Below are 25,330 nucleotides of genomic sequence, written 5' to 3' on the forward strand. Positions count from 1 at the left end.
GGCTGGTTGCACTTGTGTAACATTGTGGCTGTTGGAATACACCGAAGTAAAATAAGTGTCTAGATAAAAAAAAATGTACATACATCAAAATCACTGGGCCGCGCTCAGCCTTCACCTAACCATGTGCTTTCGCGCCACTGCGGGCGCGCTTGTTTCACAAGTCAAGAAAGTGAGGCGGGCGCGCGCTACTGCAAGCGCAAGGGCTCTGGATAGAGCAACGCTCAGCCTGTCATTCCGCCTAATCTCTATTAGTATTAATGCTAATGTAATGTTAATGAATATGATAGCCTGACATGAGGCCTCCCCAGGTAACCGTAAACATTGCAAGACAACAAAAAATTTCTCGAGCCATAACGGCGTTTATATTATAATTACAACACTACAAATCAATTTTCATTTATTTAAATATTATATTAACAAAAGGTTTGTGTATAATGTTAATTAAAAGGGGTCCTACTCCCCCTCAATCCTCAAAGGGAGTTTCATTTTCTCAATATTATTGATCATGAAAATCATCTATGTTCTATATTCGGAGGTGCACGATAAAAATAAACTTTCACAGTACCAAATTGTTCATACCTTTTTAGTCAGTGTAATAAGCGCCAAGCGCGAGCACAGAACTTTTTTCTCCGATTTCGATAAATTTGGTACCAAAATTTGTCTAAACATGTGAATAAAATAAATCCACCGTGTAGCAATTTTCGCTAAAAATGCTACACGGCGCTTGTTCGCCGCGCGTGCTTTTTTCGCGCAAATTTTTAGTTTTTGGTCTATAACTGTCACATTTTCAGTTATTATCACATAATTATTATGGCATCGTAATCAGCTCATCAAGACGAAACTTTTAGTACTAATATTTTAAGATTTAAAGGAAATTTTTTTTTCAAAATTTTTCAATCTGAACACAATTAAGGGTCCCCCATTGTGTGAAATTTTGAACAAATTTTTTTCAAAATTTGGTGCTTGAAATATTTTAATTTTGGTACCAAAAGTTGCGTCTGACTAAGCTCATTACGATATATACTGTAATAATTATTTCAAAATATTCAATATTTTAGGAGTTATAGGCATTTTAAGCAATAAATTACCCATTTTTCGTCCTTTGTACATTTTTGTAATGCACCGGAGGCCCACATATAGCTCGACGTTATTTTGCTACACGGTGAATTTGCATTATTCACACTGAGAGGCAACTTTTCGTACCAAATTTATCAAAATCAGAGACAAAAAGTTCTGTGCCAACTCATGGCGCTTATTCATATTACATAAACTATTTTGTAATGATCAGTGAATTTTTTGTATCACGCGGTGACCCCCACGGTCGCTTCACTATAGTGTAGCGTCTTCGACGCTACAGGGGGAGCCGCGCACTTCGTGCGCGGCGGGTCATACAACGTATGACAATGAATTTTGACTTTCGCCTAGGTGCATGCTTGTCATACGTTGTATGACCCGCCGCGCACGAGTGCGCGGCTCCCCCTGTATCGTCGAAACTCTACACTATAGTGAAGCGACCGTGGGGGTCACCACGTGATACAAGGTGCATGCTATGTGCTAGGTGCCATATTTGATGGTGCGCGGCTTTTGGAGCAAAAGTAGCACTATAGTTATACTAGCTGTATATACTTATATATATTACAGCCTGTAAAAGTCGCGTTATTTCAAATTTGGCGTAATTTTACGAAATTCGTTGATTTTTGTTATATTATTCTGTCATATCTTCGGTTCCTTGAATGAGATCATTCTGAAAATTTGTGTAGACCTAGTCCAATAGGGCTTTTACAACTGTCCAAAAAACTTGGTGGATGTCAGAGTTGACGTACTCGTTAGTGATGAAAATGGGGCAAAATACGCTGCTTGGATATTGGATATGCTCTAAATTTTTCGGACAGTTTTCTTGTAAGCCTAGGAGTAAGCTAACCAATTTTTGTTAAAATTGGATCAAGGGAAGGTTATTCAATACGAATTTGTTTCAAGAATTTTGTGCTGGCCGAAATTAGCGCTAAAGAACAATCCTGCCATGCAGTCGGCAAGCGCGGCTCACTGTCGATGGCGCACTACCTATCTAATTCTATATCGAGCTGACAGTGACACGGACTTAGGACGTCCGCCAAAATCGCAGATTTTCAGACCACCCCCACCCCTTTCCGGGTGCGACTGTGTCCAAATTTTCAAAACCACCCCCTCCCCTCCCCCGGACGTTCGGATTTCCAACTACTTTCAAGAGTACAAATAAAACCAACTCAAATTCATTATATAGTAATTGGTGTCAAAGTACAAAGAGTTGAAATTAATGGGACTTTTTCGTTAGTCCGGATTTTCAGAAACCACATCCTTCCCCTGTCGGATTTGTCCGAATTTCCAAAACCAAAATAATTTATGAAAACGGAGCCTTTTCAGGTCACAGATACGATATCAAGATTTTACACACATCTTGAAAAAGATAAAAATAAACTTCGTGCAACATTGAACATTTTAGCTCGATATCTCATCAAAACAAATGTGCTTTTACATTTTACGAAAAATGGGTCGCGATTAACTTAACTAGCAGGAACCCGTCTAACCCTAAAATGGTGCCAAGACTCAAGAGACTAAAACAATTATTACCCATTTAATTCGCGTTTTTGACACCACGTAGGGTACCAAATTTTGGGCTCTAAAACTCCTATTTCTTGGCCTATTTTTTATTTTTTCATGCTGATTTGGAGGCCATTAAAGCATTTGACCCAGTCAAAAAAGTTTTAGTTGTATATATATAATATCTTTTACGGTTTTTGCAGAAATTCGCGTTTAACTTGATGCCGTGGTGTCAGTAAAATGACACGGATAAATATATATATATCGTCTCGCTTTATATATAGTAAGATAATAAAGCTAATTTAAGTCTTAAATTAGCTTTATTATTAAGTTAAATCTTAAATTTTAAGATGCAAAATATTCAAGCATCCACTAAAAGTAAACATGACTGGGATCTGTGCATAGTGATAATTATCATAAACTTAAAACGTTTAATTTTCAATTTCAACATTAAGAATTAATTTTTTAAATGTTAAAACATTAAATCGAGTTCAGTTCTTTGAAACTAATATTCCGACTAGATGTTCTCCGACTTCTTTAAGACTTTTCATCAGCACAGAGTTGGGTTCCCTGGAGAATATATCTAAATCAGGTCCCTCGTTACTACGACCTCTCTTTCTCCAATGATCTTTGTCGAAATCTGTCCTGAGGAAGTGTAGATATGTTAAAAATCCAAAAGTTTTAAAAACAGATTGATATGAAATGGATCAAAAACAAATTTTATGCCTATTTGAACAGCCCAAATAATGTAAGTAATAGTATATCTATAGATTATAGAACGAATCCGTCGGTATTTAAACCTTTATTTGATATGAGGACCGGTATTAATAAATATCTTAACTCGAACCTCTTGGAGTTAAGGTCTCTCTGAACAGAACGAATGATTGAGTTTAAAAGTCGCATCGTCATAGCAACTATCTTCCGAACAATACCAGGTTTTATTTCACCATCTTCAAAAGAAAACATAAAGTCAACATTCTTAACGGCAATATCTTTGACATAATCTCGAATCTTATCGGTAAACCTATCTTCAAGGGGCTGCATCTCCTGTAATATTATTAAAATTACAGCACAGTACGGTCAAGGCCGGTGATAAATAGCTGGCAGTCAGGTTAGACGATCACTCTTTTAACTTTTAAGATATGTAGCGCAGATAATATCAATAATAAGTCACCTGCAAAAGCAGCTTGCTGACAAGGAAACTATGTCGGGTGCTGCTGTATTCTGTCTCATTCATAACCCCCAACAAGAAATCAAGTGACATAACATCATCCTCTACCTCCTCCTTAAACTCCTCGATGACGTCATCACAGCTGGAGACGTATCTCAGGTCAGCTAAACATACGCCCAGCTGTTCCTTGTGGTAGTCCCAGCGGGGCTCTATACATAAGGGTGGGGAGGCACCCCAACTACCGTCCAGTCGACATACCAGAGCAGTGGATACTCCTCTCATTTTGTACCCTGATAGTTGTTTGTTTTTTTGTTAACAGACGTTGTGAAAGAGATTCCCACTTTTTAGTAAAGTTATTAGTGTTGGTTTTACTGATGATGTCATCATGTTTTTTAACAAAAGGGCAAGGTGACAAGGGAAACTGACAGAAGCTGATGCATGATGATTGATATAGACCTCTATTATTCACAAATTATTCGCAATAACATCGACATAAGCTGATAACCTGGCTTGCAGGAGAGGGAAGCCACAAAGTTGGAGATTGAAACCTGTCCGTTAGGGATGTCTAATGTAGGGCAGTCTGAGGAGAAGATTTAAAAGCTGCAGTATTTGCATGATCAGATAGTATCATTGGTATTATTGTGTTCAAGGATTCACAGAGCCAGCTGTGAAATTTATTTCAAGACTTTTAGTTTTAAATTTGATGCAAAGTCCAAAAAGGGTCTCAAAATGTCTCCGTCACGCGAGTAAGTCTTGATAATTTCCCTAAGTGCTAAACACCATTTACCTGGAGAGCAGATAGCTATTCCGGTTATCAATCTACAAGAATGGTTCTCCTGGCAAGTTTCCAGGAGCTCACACTTTGTTGGGATACAAGAGGGTGGTTCCGGATCCCAATCTCCGTTACTACAGTGCACTGTTCCCGCACCGTTCATCTGAAAACCTGAAATTCTGGAGAGTAATATTTTATACGGCGCTAGATCTGTGTTCATGTTATACACGATGCGAGTTAGACCAATACACAAGGGATTTGTGCCTGGGCCGGGGTTTCTTCCGAGCATAACTCTACCATTAGTAGAATATAGCAAAAACTACACCTTTTATTTGATGGAGGTAAACCCTTCTTATCTAGCCCCCCCCGGCCCCCACCTTTACCTTCAAGACAAGTGATCTGAGCTGAACTGGTCGTTCTTGTTACGTTACCACTGTACACAGTAGGTGTTGTGCACTCTGAAACAGTGGGTATAAGTACCGTATTAAGAAATATGTAATGCAAAGATAGTCAATGTTAATATGTTATACCAAATCATTTTCAAAACTTGACCCAACAAAACGAGACAGAATACTACAGCCAAAAAAGTAATGGTGCTATTTTGTGTTTCAAATAAACTTTAAACCTTTAAAGCAAGCAGGAACTCCGTCCACCTCCTCGCAGTACATTCCACTAGGACAGCTGTAGAATTCACATGTTCGAAAGACACAGAGAGGCGGGGTCCCGTCCCATTCTCCCTCAACACAGTGCAGAACGTTCCTCCCTACTCTGTGGAGCAGGAACGTGGTTATATCGATTTAAGTGAAGGAGTAACTGCTGTGTTATTCGTTTTAAGATCGGATGAAGATGATTAGTATAGAGGGGTTCAATAGTTTAAATAGAATGCGCTGGAATGACAGCTTGTTTTGTGTGTTAGAACTAGTACCTTCTGTAAAGACTGTCGCACGTGTAGCGAGCTGTAGTGGAATGCTGTACCACAGATCCGTTATCTAATGTATCTAACACTGGACACGCTGAAATATTTTCATTGACTATGTAATTGGACGATTTTATACAAATTAATTATAATTAATGATATATGTATCTAGTCAGGTAATAATTTAACAAGACAAAAAACTTCAACGAAGTAGTAAATATTAAATACCAAGGTGACAAGTAGGAGTGTCGTGTTCCATTAAACAAAACATATCAGACCCACAACTCCAGCTCGCGCAGTCATGAGGAACACATTTGGGTAGATCACCTGGATAATTAGCTAATTAACTAATCATTGACTGACTATTTATTCTGTGGACTGATATAATCAACTGACTAATTTTTTTAATAAATCGAAATTTCATACATCGGTCCCATATTACCATTTGCGGTGATTTTCGGGCATTTTTCGAAGATCCTGGAATCTAACTCTAAGTAACTTAATTGTGTCTAATGCTATCGCCATTCACAATTAATCGACTAATTGGTCAGCTCAATGTTTCTTAAAAGGTGTATTGAAATTAAAAACCATCAAATTAATATGCCAACAATACCTGACCAACTCCCGCCTTTACATGTCACAGAATTTACACCTTCTAGATAAAAGTATTCATCACACTGAAATTTTGCTCGTTTCTTTGTGTGTTCTACAGTACCGTTTTCTAGTAATAGCACTTCTTGACAACCTACAAAATATGTTGATAGTAAGGGACAATGTTAAATATCTTTTTTTTAAATACAAGCTCTAGATGTTTGTTGCTGAGAATAAATCAAACTCAACCGAATATCAAAAGAATCAAAGAAGGATGGGAATCAAATGGTTGACCTTTTAAGTTTTAAAATCAAAATAAAGGCATTAGTAAAAAATGCAGGAACCTTGATAACAAGTGGTAATGTCTCCCTGTAATTCACAGAACTCCTCCGCACCACACGGATAAGTATTACAAGTATGTGGCACACATTCCGGTTCACTTCCCGTCCACGCACTGTTAGAACAGGTAATACGTGACTCTCCCGACATGTAGAAGTACTGATTGCAGTGGAATGTGGCGGCCCCCTTGTGCATGGTGGCTGTTCCGTTCTCTAGCTCTAGTTCCTCGCATCCTGCGGTGGTTTCGTTTAATCTGCAAGCTGCAAACACTACAACGGTGGATGGCACAGAAATGTTTACAACATATGTCTTTAGAGCAAGCTAGGTATATATATAAAAATTGTAATAATAGAGTTTCGGTTATCAAATACAAATCACTGATCAGCTCACGTGGTAAACATGTGGGAATGTTGTCCTGGACCTCACAATACTCTGTCTCCTCACAAAGGAATGTGTCGCAGGTATGTACTGTGCACGTGGGCGCCTCTCCTTCCCACTCTCCTTCTACACAGTCTAACTTTTCTGACCCCTCCAAGAAGTAGTGGTCATCCTGAAAGGATGGGATTGAAAGATTGGTTAGAATCCCGTTAGAATCTAAACATTTGTCTTATATAGTCTCATTATATAGTCTTATATAGTCTTATATAGTCTTATATAGTCTCATTAAACATGAAATTAGAATTTAATTAGAATGATGCTATTGACGCGGACGTAGTGTTGGTAGATGTAAACGTTGATCCCTCTGATTTATAGACTACAGTGGTTGATTAGATTTAGAAACATTCGAACTTCTTGTTTGATAGATAAACAACAACTCGTTCTGTCTTCACTGAAAATTATTCAGCTCAGAATTCAGTTAATAATAGCCCATGATTATCATCTGTTTCCGTTCAATTCTAATCACAATAAATAAAACAACAAAAGCGTTTACAGTTAGAACGAAGACTCCGATCTTTAGTTATAGCCTCAGCACTAGCTGAGTATATATACGGTTATAAAAGGTGAAAGAGGTTGTTTAAAAGTTTAAACTATCATATTGAAAAAGGGCAATAGTTCATGTGACAATAATAGCATAGTCTGTGAGTCTCGGTCTATACTTAGAACAAAGACGTCCATCATAAGTTTTAGCCTCAACACTAGATGAATATAATATCATGAAAAGTGAATGAGATTGTTAAAATTATTGGATCAAATAAAACGGTCCACGCTTTAACAAACCAACTTTAACTGTAATAAGAAAAAAGTTCGTATGGTTTATTGTTTTCTGACACGTACTTAATGTCAATATTGTTCTTTATCAGTAAATAGACGCCGGGCTATCACTTGGTCTTTGTGTCGAAGATGAATGAGGATGAACAAAGAGGCGACTGATTGACTGCTGCGTTTTGAGTGCAGCTTTAAAAGCTAATCTATGGAGGTAAATTTATCATTTATTTTTATTGATTTAAAATAGTTCAGCCATATTGTTCAGACCTCTGTTACTTTTTAAGTTTTGCTTAATCACACAGAATTATCTGTATATTTTTTAGTATTCTAAAGTCAGTGTTAGTTATTCTAAAATGTCGACACATTGTTAAGTACGGATCAACACGTTTAAATCACAAAGCAAGACTTCGAAAGTAATTTTACGTATTATTATTTCCATATTTCCCAGATCTGAATATTATGAATAACAATTGATCCAATTAACCTTTTTAGCATCATGAGAATCTTGTTGTTTGTCTCGGTGATATGCGGATTGGTGGCGCTAACGGCTGCAAACAAAAAATGTGACAGTTTGGAAAAGAAATTTAAAGATTGTCTCTCCAAAGGATTCAAACCGAAAAAACTTGAAGGTTGCAAATCTGGAGACGGAAAAATGGAAAAGAAAGACGTCAAAAAATGTGCCAAGGTCGAAAAGGTGGTGATCAAGAAATGTGACTTCTCCTGCGACGATGAAGATGGAGGAGATGAAAATGGAGATGTAAGAGAACCATTCGTTCCTGCTGCCGGGTCTCACTACCTTGTTAAAAAGGTGGATGCACCTGGAGCTGGACAAGTCCTGTCGATTAGCCTTATTGACAAGAGGAACATTATATCCTACTTTCTGTCCACCACAGTCCACACTTCCAAGGGGATTCCGTGGACGATTGAAAAAGCAGCATGCAGCTGTCAAAATGAATGCACCTGCTACAAGCTCGTATTCCGGAAAAAAACCTGTTGCTGCTATAGAAACTTCGCTATGTCAGTGCACAGCGACACACGTGATAACGGAGATGGACGAGTCATAGTGCACCGGACACCTCACAAACCCGAAGATGAGTCGTGGGTCATTGAACCGGCAGTGAACGGCTACAAATTGAAGAAAGCACAGGGAAGACAAGAAGGAAAGTATCTTGTTGCCAGAGTTAACCGAAAAGAGCCCGGTACCATGTTTGCTGACGTCACCGCTGACTCTTCTGCAGCTTCAATTTGGAATTTTGAAACTATTGCGTAATTGAATGAGAATGGTTTGCTGGTTGAATAGACATTATCATTAGGATACAAAATGGATGAACGAAGACAGTATGGCCCAAACTAAACTATAAATTCCATCTCGACAACATTGATAAGAAAACCTGACACGAGAACATAGCAGTCCCTCCCACCACGGAGAGGTCTCCGTTACTTAGTGACGGCAATGCTGGACACGCTGAAATATTTTGCAGACATTAATAATTAACAATTATTTAACAAAACAATGATTTATTTTTACAGCACATTCCAACAATACCAATGGTAAATAATTCAGTGGAGGCTTGAGGAGGTTTCAAGTGCTGAAGGTCACTGTTATTGTTGTATGACATAATGTTGAAGACAATAATGTTACGATGCTGCTTGTTCATTCCAAAACGAGAATGAAAGTTGAATTACAAACTTGACAAGTTAAGGTACAGAATTCAAAACGACTAACATGTTTTGCAGGAGGGAAGGTTGTTAATAATACTACAGTACTCAGTTTCAGAACAAACCCATTCCGCGCACGTGCGTGGGATGCACGTGGGCGGGGGCGCACTCCACTTTTCCGTAATGTGGTTGTAGCTTAGCGTCTTCTCTCCTTCCAATATATATCTAATAGAAAGTGGTAGAGATTTATTTGAACTAAAATTGTTCATCAATCTAAAACGGAAATGTAGATTAAACGTTTCGTAAGTTGAAAGGGCCGTACAACAAAAGTAAGATAACCGAAAGAAATTACTTGCTATCACAATCAAACACAGTTAGTCGACTTTTCACATTAACATTCCCATGGTCAGGAGCTACTAAAACAGGCGACTCTGAAAATCAGATGGATAAATTAAACTGAATTTTCATCAGAAATTATGAGAATTTACAGAATATTTACACTCAGTTGTTATACAGACGCATAAAGACGGTTAACATTGTGCGAAAGCTTCAGCGTCTTTAATTTTGACCATTTTAAAGGCTTCACCGTCTTTAATTCATCGCAACCCGTCTTTAAATTTGCTGGTAGACGTAAGGTCAGTGTGTGAAATGTGCTTTATTACAATATTACATCCCATCTATTTTGAGACCTGTTAGGCTGTTAAGTGCCGTCTTTAATTTTTGTTCATGTGAGGCTTTGTCTTTATACTTTTATAAAGGGCTTCTTTATAAAAACAAACTGAGTGTACTTTAACTCTTTGTTGAGTCACTATAACTTAATTCCCCTTCTAAACTCGATCAGAATCCAAAAGAGACCATTTGGTATAAAGGTGAATGCATATTAAAACTTAACATGATATCATGGTAATCAAAAACAGGAAAACTTGTAATTTCAAGCTTTTTACAAATTAATAAACTCACTCAAGTAACATGTAATTAATAAACTCACTCAAGTAACATGTAGGACCAGGAATATCCGCGTCCCACTCACAAAGGTGCCCGGTCTCCCCGACTGGAGGGTTGCCACAATTCCATGTTTTGCACGTGTGTTTAATGCACGTGGGCGCGTCACCGTCCCACACACCCGCAGTAGAGCACAATAATGTGCTCAGTCCCTTCAAGTACCTAGTAATAGTATTCCATGCTTTCTTATATGACACGCATGAATAATTATTGATTACCCGCAACCACTGCTTGACTGACTAAGTTAACAGATAGAGAGCTAGTAATATAACAACCACAAGGACAATTTTTTCATCATCATGTTTACACACTTTTACAACTGTTCGGTTCGATTGTAACTCGTATACCGTGACACCAGGTTGAAACCGTAAGTTTATAAGGTTTGAAACAACTAAGTCCCTGACCTGTATATACTCAAGCATTGAAACGTTGCTGTTGTATCGGTTTGAGCCACTGATTTTAGTTGGGTATCAGACAGCTTCGGGCAAGCTGAAAACAGAGAGTTTGATTTATAATTTCTTTTAGATAGAGCTTGAAAAATTAATATAACCTAATCAACAGAAGCAACACACTCACTAAAAAATAAGAGGTGACCAACGTACTTACATTTGAAGCATGATGGCAAAGAGTTTTTGTCACTCAAAAGACAGTACTCGTCCACTGAGCATACCCACGAGCTACAATCATGAGGTTTGCACGTGGGTGCTGCGCGGTCCCAATGTCCGTTAGACTGGCAGGACAGCAAACTACTTCCTTCCATTCTATAGAATTTATCACAATAAAATGTAGCTGATGTGTACGTTTGCTCAACAGCTCCATTTGTAGGTTGTGCTAATAATGGACAAGCTGAAAATGGATGCCTCTTACGAAGTTTTCGGTAACAAGATTTGCAATTGCGACACTCGCACAATGTACATATTATACAATATACATTATACACTTGACGTGACCTATAAAAGTAAATAAAATTAAAAGTGATGTTGATGATTAACAGGTCATAATGAGCTCACCCTGTTGACAAACTGGTATCCCCTGAAAAACGATGCAGTACTCATTGACAGAATCACATTCCCATTCTTCGCAAGTGTAGGCTTCGCAAGTGGGTGCTGAATTATCCCAGATTCCTTCTTCACACCTTAGGATTGCGATTATCAGGAATACAGCTTGGGGTAACTTGAATAAATATTTTGGGACGAGTTTTTGCACTTTATCTTGGCCTTCTAGAGTCGACAATTTAATAGTCGACAATTTAAGAGCCTAAATGCTGATTGAGCCAACGAACCTATATATTGGAGACAAGCCAAACGCCACAGTAGGACGCGATGAGAATTGAGACCTTCACACCTCAAAAATCAGCTAAGGTCGGTCGGGACCCTCAATATGAACAAAAACAGAGAATTTGAAGCTACCGCCATGGTGATTGGAGCAAACATCCCTATCATGGTATGTATCAGGAGCGAATAAAGAATGTCATTCCTGCGCAATATATATATACCTTAGTTTATAGGCTCCCACCAAATAGTGAGAACTCTGACACGTAAACTTGGCTACGGTATTACTTTTCTCCACAGCTCCGAACACAGGGTTTTCCAGGTCAGGGCAAGCTGAAATGACACTGTTGAAGTCTAGATTTCTATTTATTACAATTTTCGGAGATTACAATAAATCAGAATTGGTGTCCTAGATATTTAGGGACCATTCATGATATTAGAACACCCGTTCTTATCTCCCCTCCTTCCGGTTTTGAAAGAAATTTCCAACGATTTTTTATTCGACGCAGGGAATCTGAGTGTAACCATAAAACAAGGATTTTAACACAACCTACCCTTCTTACAGACAGGTATGTTACCCGAAAGGAAGTCCATGTAACAAAACTCATCGTCAGCGCACGTTATTGCCGAACAATCGCCTGAAAACCCCCTAAATTAGACCACAATTACTACAGCACAACAATCATATCAAATTGGCATATTATTACTTATTAGTATAAATTAGCTTATTTCGAACTCAATCTTACTTATTGAGTATTCTTCCAGTATAGCTAGTAATTTCTATTGACCAAAAGTTATGTTTCTGTACGATCAACCAGAGTTTAAAAGACAAATATCTTCTTGTCAGAGATCTTTGGCAAAATTCGCTGTGTTCCTTAACCGTGCATTATCTGTGCCTCAATTTTCCACCGACAGATTACCGAACTCCCTAAAACTTACCTAAAACACAGGCAGGTTTTCCATTCACCATCTCGCACATTTCACCATCAGCGCAAGGTTCCTCCCATGTCGAACAATCGTGTGGAATACAGTGGGGAGGCGACAAATCATTCCAGTTACCGTCAGGCATACAAGTTACCACATGACAAGGTGGGCTTATTGCAACACAGACTCGCCGTAACCACAGTTTTGCAACTTCAACCAACCTAATGTCAGTAACGTCACGCAAATGCTACCTTGTGGAAACCTGGATCTCGTATAAGAAGTCCGGTTATATTTCATTATGTTATGCAGACTTGGAAAGTGATTCTGTTGGTAAAAATCGCACAAAAAGCACTTTACAAAGACACTAAACAAAGAACAGTAAACAAAGAACACTAAAGATTATAACATCAAATCTCGCACCACTTACTCGTTTGTATGAGACAGGTAAGAGTGAGAAGGGCAGCTTATGTAAGCGACAAGGTGTTCCGTCCTTATCCCGTCTGTTTAATAATATCAGAGATTGTTAAAATTGTTCAATACGGCTAATTTTAAGCAATAATAAGTTTGTATTAAGTCCTTAAGAAAATACGCGTATATTTCTTCAAAATAAAATACGTCAATAATTGAATAAATAGGTATCGTATTTTGTAATACGTATTAATAAAAGTATGAGTTTAACAACTTTGATAAAATCTGTAGGTCACTTTTGGTGCCACCTCGCCTTCATTGTAATCCGCTTGTGTAATCTTTGCACACCCTGTAAAGTGTAAATGAACTTCATGACTTGTTTCCCCCTAGTTACGGGAAGATTCAAAAGGGAATTTTCAAACTCTGCAAGTCTAATCTAAAAAGTAAGCTTGCAAATCGTAACAAAAAGAACTAACTTGGGTGACATTTCTTGATTTCTTCGAAGCCATTACAGTACTCGTGCTGCCCACATATCAAATCAAGACACTCCTGGTGTCCCTCACGAAATACATAGCTCTTTTCACAAGTCGGAGGGTCGTTATCCCACTCTCCACTGACGATGGAGTATAATTGGTTAATTGATCAGATTAAAAACAAGCTATAAATTCTCGAAGTAGATTGATCGGGGAAATAGCACTCATTCATAAATTTGCCAAATTTTATGAATGAGTCGTGATATATTCAAATTATCAATATTGAACTGTGCCGACGCCCGATAATGAATTAAATCTGATTTGGGTTAAATAAATTGCAATTTTATTGATTAGAGTTGATTCGACTGCGAATTGCGAAAAATAATAGTCACCTTGGTAAACAGTTGAGGGTGGAATGGCCCCACAGAAAATAATCATCTGTTAGATCGCAGGAGAAGACAGCTTGTGCATCCATGACATTGACTTGTAGTCGTTCGTCGGTAATGTCGAAACTCGGACATGCTGTAGCGAAACAGGAAAGTGAATGTGAAAGTGAATGTTGAGACAAAAGGTGATGGTGAATGTTGAGAGAAATTGTGAAAATGAAACGAAAAATTCACGGATAATTCACGCTAAATATTTAGAGCGACGGAAATACCTTGTGTACAGACAGGAAATCCGTCCACCGTATTTACACAGATTTGATCCTCGTTACAGGATATAGTTTGACAGACATGAACTAAACACACTGGTAGAACATCATTCCAACTTCCGTCATTTTGGCAGAGCAAGGTTTCTGGGGAATACTTCATTACTAATCTTATAAGAGCACTAACTCATTATTATATGTTCTATGATTTCTCATTTCAGAGCTCTCTATCAAATTTCTAGGTCTATATTCTACATACAATACGGTAATAATGAGTCTGTCAAGTATGAGCGGAGTAAAAATGATCAGGTAACACGTCTTGTATCCAAGAATATTGTTTACACTGTTGTTGGAGCCAGCTGTAAACTTTACAGCCGGCTCCAACTCTGATCCATCAATCATATGAATTTGAACGTATTCAAATTTCAAGCTCATCATTATTGGCTGGGGAAACTAAATAATAATGTTGAGTTGATGAATCCAGATTTTTGGAACATTTTTGGAACATTTTTGGAACATGTGCCAAAATTGTGCCAAAAGTGTGCCATGCATTTATTTGCCCTAATAAGCTCTAAATAGTGCCAAAAATAATTGTAAATGATGGATATAGCTGCAAGCTAGGTCTAAGGGCCATCGAAAGTAGCATAACATTACCCAGGTTCATGGAATGAACGTAAATGAACAAAAATGAATATTGTCCTAAAAATGCTCAGAACGGTTTAAAATTGGTCGGAAAGTGTTTATATTGTTCCTAGGACCACTCAAACCAAGTTTGGGAATCACTGCATGTCTAGAACCGATGTTACCTATGTTCCAAAATGTTCCAATTTTGTCACAATAATCCTCCTGAGAATCCAGATTTTTGGAACATGGGCACATCGAAGTATTGGCTGTATTTAAGTGCTGGGAAGCCTCAATTCGGTTTTCTAAGATGGATATAGGTAAAAACTAGGCCTAAGAGCCATCAAAACTCAAATAACATTACCCAGGTTCATGGAATGAACGAAAATGAACAAAAATAAATATTGTCCTAAAAATGCTCAGACAGAACGGTTTAAAATTGGTCGGAAAGTGTTTATATTAGTCCTAGGACCACTCAAACCAAGTTTGGGAATCACTGCATGTCTAGAACCGATGTTACCTATGTTCCAAAATGTTCCAATTTTGGCACAATAATCCTCCTGAGAATCCAGATTTTTGGAACATGGGCACATCGAAGTATTGGCTGTATTTAAGTGCTGGGAAGCCTCAATTTGGTTTTCTAAGATGGATATAGGTAAAAAGTAGGCCTAAGAGCCATCAAAACTCAAATAACATTACCCAGGTTCATGGAATGAACGAAAATGAACAAAAATAAATATTGTCCTAAAAATGCTCAGACAGAACGGTTTAAAATTGGTCGGAAAGTGTTTATATTAGTCCTAGGACCACTCAAACCAAGTTTAGGAATCACTGCATGTCTAGAACCGATGTTACCTAGATGTTCCAAAATGTTCCAATTTTGGCACAATAATCCTCCTGAGAATCCAGATTTTTGGAACATGGGCACATCGAAGTATTGGCTGTATTTAAGTGCTGGGAAGCCTCAATTCGGTTTTCTAAGATGGATATAGGTAAAAACTAGGCCTAATACTCTAATAGCCATCAAAAGTCAAATAACATTACCCAGGTTCATGGAATGAACGAAAATGAACAAAAATGAATATTGTCCTAAAAATGCTCAGAACGGTTTAAAATTGGTCGGAAAGTGTTTATATTAGTCCTAGGACCACTCAAACCAAGTTTGGGAATCACTGCATGTCTAGAACCGATGTTGCCAATGTTCCAAAATGTTCCAATTCGAGTGGTCTTAGGACCAATACAAACACTTTCCGACCAATTTTAAACCGCTCTGAGCAATTCCAAAGAGTTTACGAAAGAGTCATAAGGCCAATCAACAGATTATTCATTTACTGTACTGTTAAGATGGTTCGGTATTCTGCACCCCTCGTATCGGTTCTGGGCATGCAGTGATTCCATAAACAGTCAGACAGTCACACAATGTACACCCTATATTTAGATCACATCAGTTTCATTTGTATCACATCACTTCGTGTAATAGATGTGTGGAAGCAAATAAAGATGTGATCTGAATAAGGTGATCCGAGCGTAGCAAGTTTATCCGATCTTATTTGGTGTGATCGGATGTAGAGGCGTAAGATCAGATCAGGTCATCAGCAATAGGATTAACTTAGCAAGCTTGTTAATGAATAAGAAGAGAATAAATAGATAATTAAGTTATACAAATCATTTTCCCTCTCTGTTAACCACAACAACTACAACGACGATGAATCCCTTCACTAAATTGAATGATGAGCCTACCTCTTTATCTACCAGTTCAAAGAAGCACCAGCAGTCCACATGGGCTACATCAACGGGGGGGCAGCTGCCCCCCCTGGGATTTGGGGGACAAGTTTACAAAAACATGAAAATTTATTCTTCAACATAACATTAAACCAGACGGCTATGGTATACAGTTTTGTTTTCGCACCCACTGCTCTGTAGCCCCACTGCACGTAAATTCGTGTCCCTCAAGTACTGGAAAATGCGTCAAAATTGTCTAATTTCCTTTAAAAAATTTCCGGGGGGCTTCGCCCCCCTATCCCCCCGACAAGGGGCTCCGCCCCTTGACCCCACTGGGGGCTGCGCCCCCAGACCCCTGCTATTGGGGGGCTTCGCCCCCGTGCCCCCCCACCAGGGGCTCCGCCCCCCCTGGGTTGAAGACGTGATGTAGCCCCTGGTCCACCTCACTCAACCAACCCCTTCACCAGCAACCTACCTCGCTCAACCAACCCTTTCACCCGCAACCTTCATCCCTCAACGAACAAATACATCAATATATTGGGGGATTATTAAAACCAAAATAGTTGCCCAATAAAATAATTTCTGCCTTCTCTTGGAGGTACGTGTGCTAATTGTACATAATTCTGAATGCAACTTTAAGACTCTGTTGGACGAAAATATTGACTCTTTGCCACCATTTTCTTACCATTCTGAGCGCTTTAAGGAAAATTTTCATTTTTGTTCATTTTCGTTCATTCCATGAACCTGGGTAATGTTATTTGACTTTTGATGGCTCTTAGGCCTAGTTTTTACCTATATCCATCTTAGAAAACCGAATTGAGGCTTCCCAGCACTTAAATACACTTAAATACAGCCAATACTTCGATGTGCCCATGTTCCAAAAATCTGGATTCTCAGGAGGATTATTGTGCCAAAATTGGAACATTTTGGAACATCTAGGTAACATCGGTTCTAGACATGCAGTGATTCCCAAACTTGGTTTGAGTGGTCCTAGGACCAATGTAAACACTTTCCGACCCATTTTAAACCATTCTGAGCACTTTGAGAAGAATGTTCATTTTCGTTCATTTCTGGTCATTCCATGGGTAATTTTATACGACTTTTGATGGCTCCTAGGCCTAGCTTACGGCTATATCCATTTTAGAAAACCGAACTGAGCCTTCCCAGCACTCAAATACGGCCAATACTGCGATGTGCCCATGTTCCAAATTTATGGATTCATCTACTGATAATGTTATTTGTATTAATGTTATCAGCGGTTATGCCAAATGCGCCAAAATTTAGCGGGAAACGCCGCGCATTTATGTCACGGTAATCAATATCGACACAATGGTTTCAGTTATCAACACAAATTTGTCAATCGCGCCGTCCGTCAATCTCATAATGAATTTCAAAATGAGAACATTTTCCAAATTATGATTTTTCCGGAAGCTGTTTAAATATGCTACTAAGGTACTCAAAACATAAAACCCATCTACATGTAGGTAGGTAGATGGAAACAGACGTGACATGTTTGCGCGACTCTAAAGTCCGGTCTAGGTGATATCCGTCGGCTCCTTGCAAATCAGGAGCACATAAGTGCGAACTCCGGATCGCTACTCAATAGAGCACCCAATTTTAAACTCATCGCACAGGCTGAAGTATGTCACTTTGTTCGCAGTTAACATATCCATATATTTGATAATGGCGCTTACTCACCAGTGCCGTAAAGATAAAAGTTCTTATCACAGAAGATAATAGCAGACTCATCACGCTGAATAACTGTACCGTCTTTAACTGATCCTAGATCTGGACACGCTGCAAATGTATGAGATAATTTATTATATCTCCCGACTCTTACTTCTTAATTTCTGTAGCTTTATATAGAATATGAGCAAATATCTAATTAGAAAATGTGTCACTCTCTGCTGAATTCCAAGTTCACCAAATGAGACTTACCTAAATAAATCAGGACACAATCTGTCGATTAATTATAATGTTATAGCTAGTTTATTTCAATAAAACAAGCTAATTAGTTTACAATGAGAGATATTTTCTTAATATAAATCAACTGACCAGGATAGCAATCTATAAAACTGTAAGTGTCGTCAATCTTGCAGTACTGATCCAGCCCACAGATATACGTGGCACAACCTTGAGGTACACACTCAGGAGGGAACCCACTCCATACACCATCCTTACTGGTGGGGAGGTGGTGTTATGTGGGGAGGTGGTGTTATGTGGGGAGGTGGTGTTATGTGGGGAGGTGGTGTTATGTGGAGAGGTGGTGTTATGTGGGGAGGTGGTGTTATGTGGGGAGGTGGTGTTATGTGGGGAGGTGGTGTTATGTGGGGAGGTGGTGTTATGTGGAGAGGTGGTGTTTTGTGGGGAGGTGGTGTTATGTGGGGAGGTGGTGTTATGTGGGGAGGTGGTGTTATGTGGGGAGTTGGTGTTATGTGGGGAGGTGGTGTTATGTGGGGAGGTGGTGTTATGTGGGGAGGTGGTGTTATGTGTGGAGGCGGTGTTATGTGGGGAGGTGGTGTTATGTGGGGAGGTGGTGTTATGTGGGGAGATGGTGTTATGTGGGGAGGTGGTGTTATGTGGGGAGGTGGTGCTATGTGGGGAGGTGGTGCTATGTGGGGAGGTGGTGTTATGTGGGGAGATGGTGTTATGTGGGAAGGTGGTGTTATGTGGGGAGGTGGTGTTATGTGGGGAGGTGGTGCTATGTGGGGAGGTGGTGTTATGTGGGGAGGTGGTGTTATGTGGGGAGGTGGTGTTATGTGGGGAGGTGGTGTTATGTGGGGAGGTGGTGTTATGTGGGGAGGTGGTGTTATGTGGGGAGGTGGTGTTATGTGGGGAGGTGGTGCTATGTGGGGAGGTGGTGCTATGTGGGGAGGTGGTGTTATGTGGGGAGATGGTGTTATGTGGGAAGGTGGTGTTATGTGGGGAGGTGGTGTTATGTGGGGAGGTGGTGCTATGTGGGGAGGTGGTGTTATGTGGGGAGGTGGTGTTATGTGGGAAGGTGGTGCTATGTGGGAAGGTGGTGCTATGTGGGGAGGTGGTGTTATGTGGGGAGATGGTGTTATGTGGGAAGGTGGTGTTATGTGGGGAGGTGGTGTTATGTGGGGAGGTGGTGCTATGTGGGGAGGTGGTGTTATGTGGGGAGGTGGTGTTATGTGGGGAGGTGGTGTTATGTGGGGAGGTGGTGTTATGTGGGGAGGTGGTGTTATGTGGGGAGGTGGTGTTATGTGGGGAGGTGGTGCTATGTGGGGAGGTGGTGTTATGTGGGGAGATGGTGTTATGTGGGAAGGTGGTGTTATGTGGGGAGGTGGTGTTATGTGGGGAGGTGGTGCTATGTGGGGAGGTGGTGTTATGTGGGGAGGTGGTGTTATGTGGGGAGGTGGTGTTATGTGGGAAGGTGGTGTTATGTGGGGAGGTGGTGTTATGTGGGGAGGTGGTGTTATGTGGGAAGGTGGTGTTATGTGGGGAGGTGGTGTTATGTGGGGAGGTGGTGTTATGTGGGGAGGTGGTGTTATGTGGGGAGGTGGTGTTATGCGGGGAGGTGGTGTTATGTGGGGAGGTGGTGTTATGTGGGGAGGTGGTGTTATGTGGGGAGGTGGTGTTATGTGGGGAGGTGGTGTTATGTGGGAAGGTGGTGTTATGTGGGGAGGTGGTGTTATGTGGGGAGATGGTGTTATGTGGGGAGGTGGTGTTATGTGTGGAGGTGGTGTTATGTGGGGAGGTGGTGTTATGTGGGAGGTGGTGTTATGTGAGGAGGTGGTGTTATGTGGGGAGGTGGTGTTATGTGGAGAGGTGGTGTTATGTGGGGAGGTGGTGTTATGTGGGGAGGTGGTGCTATGTGGGGAGATGGTGTTATGTGGGGAGATGGTGTTATGTGGGGAGGTGGTGTTATGCGGGGAGGTGGTGTTATGTGGGGAGGTGGTGTTATGTGGGGAGGTGGTGTTATGTGGGGAGGTGGTGTTATTTGGGGAGGTTGTGTTATGTGGGAGGTGGTGTTATGTGGGGAGGTGGTGTTATGTGGGGAGGTGGTGTTATGTGGGGAGGTGGTGTTATGTGGGGAGGTGGTGTTATGTGGGGAGGTGGTGTTATGTGGTTGCTATAGTTACTATAGTTACTATAGTAACTATAGTTACTATAGTTACTATAGTTACTATAGTTACTATAGTTACTATAGTTACTATAGTTACTATAGTCACTATAGTTACTATAGTTACTATAGTTACTATATTTGACGTAAATTACATCAGTATTTAGTATTTACTTCCTTTTGTTGGAAATCTTAAATAAGATTTAGAATTTTTTAATTATCAGATGATTGTGACTGTATCAAAAGTAAAAAGTAATATTTCCTTGTGTTTTAAAACGGCTATAACAGACTTACAGACACCATTGTCTATTTTCATCGTTAGGAATGTAGAACATGTCAGAAACACAAGTATAGGTAGCCGTGGCCGGAGTCTGCTCCACTTTACCGTTTTGAATGTCACTCAACTTCGGGCACTCTGAGAAGGACATAATTTAATTAAAATTAACTCTCATTTTATTTCACTTTCACTTTCGTTCGTAATACTTAGGAAGGGGATTTAGGGGGAAACTTTAAAATGATAAAAGAATTATGAACACAGTGGCCACACGAAATAAAACAATCCCTAACTTATAATCCCGAATAAAACATTCCCTTGTGTTAAACATACTAGGGTAGCAAGTAGGTTTCCCATCCGTCATCTCACAGTACTGCTCTTCATCACACTTCCAGGTGTCGCATGTCCGAGGCTCACATGTGGGTTTGGGTGCGTTCCACTCTCCATTATCTTGACATGTTAACATGCTTTTTCCTGGAAATTATCACCAATTAAATAATCAATTACTGGAATTTGAACAGTCAATTCATATTTTTTTACGTGTTTCAATAGATTTATCATGCACACGATTTTAAACCAGCAAGATTGCTGCTAATCATCACGAGATACAACGATATAAATTACCCTTAACGATATAATATTCGTTGCAAACGAAAGTCATAGTGTTTTTAGTGCTCACGAATCTCCCATTCTTGAACATCTCATATTCTTCACAAGAAGTGTAACAAGTTGGTACACTGAGCGCAGACTCTATATCGAGACAAAACTGGGTGTCAAGGCAGGGCCACGTGTCGCACGTGTGAGGGAGACACTGGGGTGGCTCACCCTCCCACTCCCCATTAGGTTTACAGTTCAGGGTTTCAGGTCCATCAATATAGTGGTGTTGGTCGCAGGAGAAGGTGTGGGTTGGTGAGGGAATACTGTCGGGGGTCAGAGAGGGACAACCTGGAATTGGGGAGGAAAAGGGTCAAAATAGTTCGATGATAGTATTTTATTGACACCTTACCAAGTTTATGAATTTCATCTTAACCAGAATGTTAACGAGAATTTCACTGTAATGGCATTCTAAATAAGAGAAAATAAATGAATTAATGACAATGCTTTGAAAAACACAGCACAAATAAACAGATAACAGAGTAAAGTTAACAGTAGAGTGATTAAGAGTTATAGACCAGGGAAGCAAGCAGGCATTCCATCCTGACCAGTCAGGCAATACTGGTCCACCTCACAATCCCAACTGGCACAATCGTGTGGAACACAAGAAGGAGGATCACTGTTCCATGATCCTTCTTTGCTACATTTCAACGTACTGACCCCTTCCATGTTGTACTGCTCTGATTCACATGCGTACCTGGGAGTTAAGTTTCACTTTCACTTTCACTTTCAATCAGTAGAGTTTAAATTCAGTAAAGTCAAAATAAAACGGCTGGTGACTTACTGAGAGTAAGAAGGCCCGTATTGAACTGTCGCATGAGGAACTGAGGGAGGTACCGGGCAAGCTGAATGAGATGTGTTTAGCTGGTAAAAATTAAAAAGTTAAACTTGTGAAAGTGAAAAGAATGAACGGACGGTAAAAAACATGAAGCGAACGCTTATATAGATGAAATAATATCAATTTAATAATTCGATAATTGAGAAGCTTTTAGAGCCTTTGTACTATTTCTGACAACTGTTCTTTGATATTTACATGATTAAGTAACTAATAATTCAGTAAATTATCTAATACCTGGCCAGCAGCTAAATGAGTCATCCTGCAAAACACAGTAAGTATCATCCGGACATGTCCACGTTTCGCAGGTGTGTTGCACACAAGCAGGGAATTCTTCCTCCCACTCCAGGTTTGAGTTACACGTGATAGTGTTCGAACCTGTGAGACATTTCCACTTTCACTTTCAATTTTACTTTCACTTTCACTTTCACTTTCACTTTCACTTTCACTTTCACTGTGATTTCAATTGTAATTTATGTTTCAACGTCTCCAGACCATGGCTTTGCTCTATACTTCTATATAATAACATGAATGACATATTATGAACAAATTCAACTTTAACAATTTATTGTAAAATAAAGCGAATAAACAGTCATACCTTCTAAATAGTAGTACTGGTTACATTCGAACGTAGCTATCTGTTTGTTAATGGTGACTATCCCATCAGTTAGAAGAGGAGTACTGCAAGCTGTAAATAGAGGAAACAATTATATATTAGTAATTATATATTTAATGGGTCGTGAGTAGTGATAAGGATACGATAGTAGGGTTATCACATTACAAATTATAAAGATAACAAGTAACAGGGGATTATCGTGGAGAAGGGTTATAAAGTGACAATATTGGGGGGAACTCTGAGGATAATCACAGGTCACGTGGTCATGAGCCAGTGAGCGGACAGTAATTATTATCAAATGTTGAAAAACGGCTAAAGGGCTATTATAATATATTCTCTTTAAAAAACAAAAAATAAAACATTTACTAACGTCCTTTGCAGGTGGGTGTGTCTAGGATCATCTCACACCACTGATCGCCTAAACAGTTGGTCCAAGTGTAGCAAGTGTGAGCTATACAGCGGAACTCGTTAGGTCTGACTAGATCACCGGGGGGAGTGTGCCAGGAACCCTCACCGTGCACTCTACATTCCACCAACGGGTGTCCTGGAGTAATTTGTAGTAATTATTAGTAATTAGTAGTAATTAGGAGTAATTAGGAGTAATTAAGAGTAATTAGGAGTTGATGAACTATTTAATAAATAGCTTATTCGGGGTGATAGAGTATGTAGTTACTATAGTAGAATCTGGATAGGGTATCTGATAAAATACTTGATTTTCACAGCCGTCAAAATATTTATTTTTTAAAGTAAAGTAACTGTTATTAAATAGCAAGCAGCTTCTAACCAGCAGATAACTTAAATTAATATATTTATTAATTAGTCGGAAAACTCATATATTAGTTAATTAGTGCAATTAGCTTGACGTACCCTGCAAGTAGTAATATCCGGAATCGCACCAGAATGAGGCGTTGCTAGGATACGAGTAGATTGACAGCTTTTGGACTATATGTGGCTTTGGACTTGGTTCAAGACAACCTGATACAATCTTTATCAAAAATTGTGCGATCATATCTTGGGTTATGCTGTCAACTGGCTTGGAAAGATGGCATTGGACGATGCACCAAAGCCCGCAAATATTACTGTTTCGGTTATCAGTTATGCTAAAAAATTAGATTACTATTTGAATTGATTCGAATGGACTTATGTTAGAACATAGTCAAGTGAAAGTGAAAGTGAAAGTGAAAGTGAAAGTGAATGAAGAACACAACTAACCATACCCGCAGGTAGGAAACCCAGCGCTACTAACATAGCAGAAAGTCCTGTTAAGCTTCTTATAGTCCATAGCTTCAACTGTCTGTTCACACTTGAAAGTGTCACACGTGTGTGGTGCGCAGCGCGGCTCTTCCGGCAAGTCCCACGTTCCGTCCGACTGACATGCGATACTTGCCCAGGATTTACCTTTAGATGTGAAATACACGATTTACAACATAAAAAGGTGGGTCACATTTTACTTTATTTGCAAAAATTAGAGAAGTTGATTCTAAGAAGAAGAAAGAAAATAACAAAATATTAACAATACACTCAACATAGCTATGAACTAAGGTTGAGTTGTAGACTGGAGTTTATAAATTGAAACAGATAGTGAAAGTGAAAGTGAAAGTGAAATTCCCACCAACCTCTTATCTCCTCCTTGTGGTAATGGGTCGCGTAATAGAATTCATCGCATGTTAAGTTGGCGTAAGTCTGAAAGCTTTTAATGGTACCGTGTTCTACCGTTCCCAGATCCGGACAAACTGAGATTGTTTACGGTGATTTGAATGAAAGTCGAGTGAAACTGATAGTGCAAGTAAAAGCGATCTATCGAGATTAATAGAAAAGAGTAATTAAGAGTAAGTACTCATTTTTCCAGATTGATAGATTTTAATGATTTAGTTCGACACAATTCAATGTGAGGGATTATTGAACATTTTTCTGTGTTGAGTTTTGACCCGAACTCCACAGTGCTACAGTGCGTAAACTGATTTAAATTAAAGACTACAACAGGAAAACAGTTTGTTTAACACCCGTCATGTCATAATAGCTTTACCTCTGTGTACAATTCTAAACCAATAAGATTAGACAAAAACCGGACGAAAAGCTCCAGATTGGATTAGCATTCCCTGAAGTTTGCCCCAAACTTGATTTAAATGAAGTGGTAGCTGCTGCACCATTGCGCTTTTACTTTTTTAAAGAAAACACTGTCCCAACCGTGCTCAATGTTGTGCTTTTATATTGCTCAATATGAGCTTTTACAGCTTTCATTTAGCTGAATTTTCACTTCAACATATTAAGTGCTTTGTAACCATTTTAGGGACAATCAAAATAATATGTTAACGGTCACGGAAGTTTATCATAGCTCTAGCTCTGTTGACCACAGCTGTGGTGCACAGCTTGATAAAAATAGATAGAATCAATTAACCTCGGAGAATTATTACTATTCCGGCAATAAAATAGCGATTTGGCATGGTTTTTAAATTTACGCAGCTACTTTGTCAGTGCTTATAATACTATTTACAATATCAATAAATAACTATAGTACATTTCCTTGTTTATCTTAGTAGTAGTAGTAACACATATAATTACG

The 25,330-nt window shown here is 39.3% G+C and overlaps 1 protein-coding gene across 3 annotated transcripts in view; it reads right to left on the reverse strand.

Moving 5' to 3' along the window:
• Positions 1-2,764: 2,764 nt before the first annotated feature.
• The window catches only part of LOC134822033 (sushi, von Willebrand factor type A, EGF and pentraxin domain-containing protein 1-like), a 30,180-nt gene continuing 7,614 nt past the window's right edge, over positions 2,765-25,330 (reverse strand). The window contains exons 4-43 of one of the 3 annotated variants that reach the window (XM_063832868.1): positions 24,384-24,500; positions 23,980-24,165; positions 23,635-23,742; positions 23,138-23,311; positions 22,750-22,839; positions 22,389-22,529; positions 22,101-22,140; positions 21,835-22,013; positions 21,287-21,607; positions 20,996-21,136; positions 20,683-20,803; positions 18,357-18,481; positions 18,000-18,098; positions 13,968-14,105; positions 13,702-13,831; positions 13,313-13,449; positions 13,111-13,185; positions 12,856-12,928; positions 12,444-12,649; positions 12,059-12,142; positions 11,729-11,837; positions 11,244-11,368; positions 10,840-11,079; positions 10,638-10,722; positions 10,220-10,395; positions 9,584-9,662; positions 9,299-9,456; positions 8,964-9,037; positions 6,757-6,916; positions 6,372-6,599; positions 6,050-6,181; positions 5,665-5,763; positions 5,446-5,533; positions 5,146-5,288; positions 4,904-4,978; positions 4,536-4,691; positions 4,254-4,328; positions 3,752-4,038; positions 3,425-3,624; positions 2,765-3,222 (exon numbers count right to left, since the gene is read on the reverse strand). In XM_063832868.1, coding sequence (XP_063688938.1) covers positions 3,069-3,222; positions 3,425-3,624; positions 3,752-4,038; positions 4,254-4,328; positions 4,536-4,691; positions 4,904-4,978; positions 5,146-5,288; positions 5,446-5,533; positions 5,665-5,763; positions 6,050-6,181; positions 6,372-6,599; positions 6,757-6,916; positions 8,964-9,037; positions 9,299-9,456; positions 9,584-9,662; positions 10,220-10,395; positions 10,638-10,722; positions 10,840-11,079; positions 11,244-11,368; positions 11,729-11,837; positions 12,059-12,142; positions 12,444-12,649; positions 12,856-12,928; positions 13,111-13,185; positions 13,313-13,449; positions 13,702-13,831; positions 13,968-14,105; positions 18,000-18,098; positions 18,357-18,481; positions 20,683-20,803; positions 20,996-21,136; positions 21,287-21,607; positions 21,835-22,013; positions 22,101-22,140; positions 22,389-22,529; positions 22,750-22,839; positions 23,138-23,311; positions 23,635-23,742; positions 23,980-24,165; positions 24,384-24,500 — 5,528 coding nt within the window. In that variant the 3' untranslated portion in view covers positions 2,765-3,068. Of the gene's footprint in view, positions 3,223-3,424; positions 3,625-3,751; positions 4,039-4,253; positions 4,329-4,535; positions 4,692-4,903; positions 4,979-5,145; positions 5,289-5,445; positions 5,534-5,664; positions 5,764-6,049; positions 6,182-6,371; positions 6,600-6,756; positions 6,917-8,963; positions 9,038-9,298; positions 9,457-9,583; positions 9,663-10,219; positions 10,396-10,637; positions 10,723-10,839; positions 11,080-11,243; positions 11,369-11,728; positions 11,838-12,058; positions 12,143-12,443; positions 12,650-12,855; positions 12,929-13,110; positions 13,186-13,312; positions 13,450-13,701; positions 13,832-13,967; positions 14,106-17,999; positions 18,099-18,356; positions 18,482-20,682; positions 20,804-20,995; positions 21,137-21,286; positions 21,608-21,834; positions 22,014-22,100; positions 22,162-22,388; positions 22,530-22,749; positions 22,840-23,137; positions 23,312-23,634; positions 23,743-23,979; positions 24,166-24,383; positions 24,501-25,330 lie in introns of all 3 variants that reach the window. The other 2 variants (XM_063832867.1, XM_063832869.1) reach the window with 2 other exon arrangements.

This window comes from Bolinopsis microptera, chromosome 10 (assembly GCF_026151205.1).
Source record: "Bolinopsis microptera isolate Bmic1 chromosome 10, MBARI_Bmic_1.0, whole genome shotgun sequence".
Classification (NCBI taxonomy): Eukaryota; Metazoa; Ctenophora; class Tentaculata; order Lobata; family Bolinopsidae; genus Bolinopsis; species Bolinopsis microptera.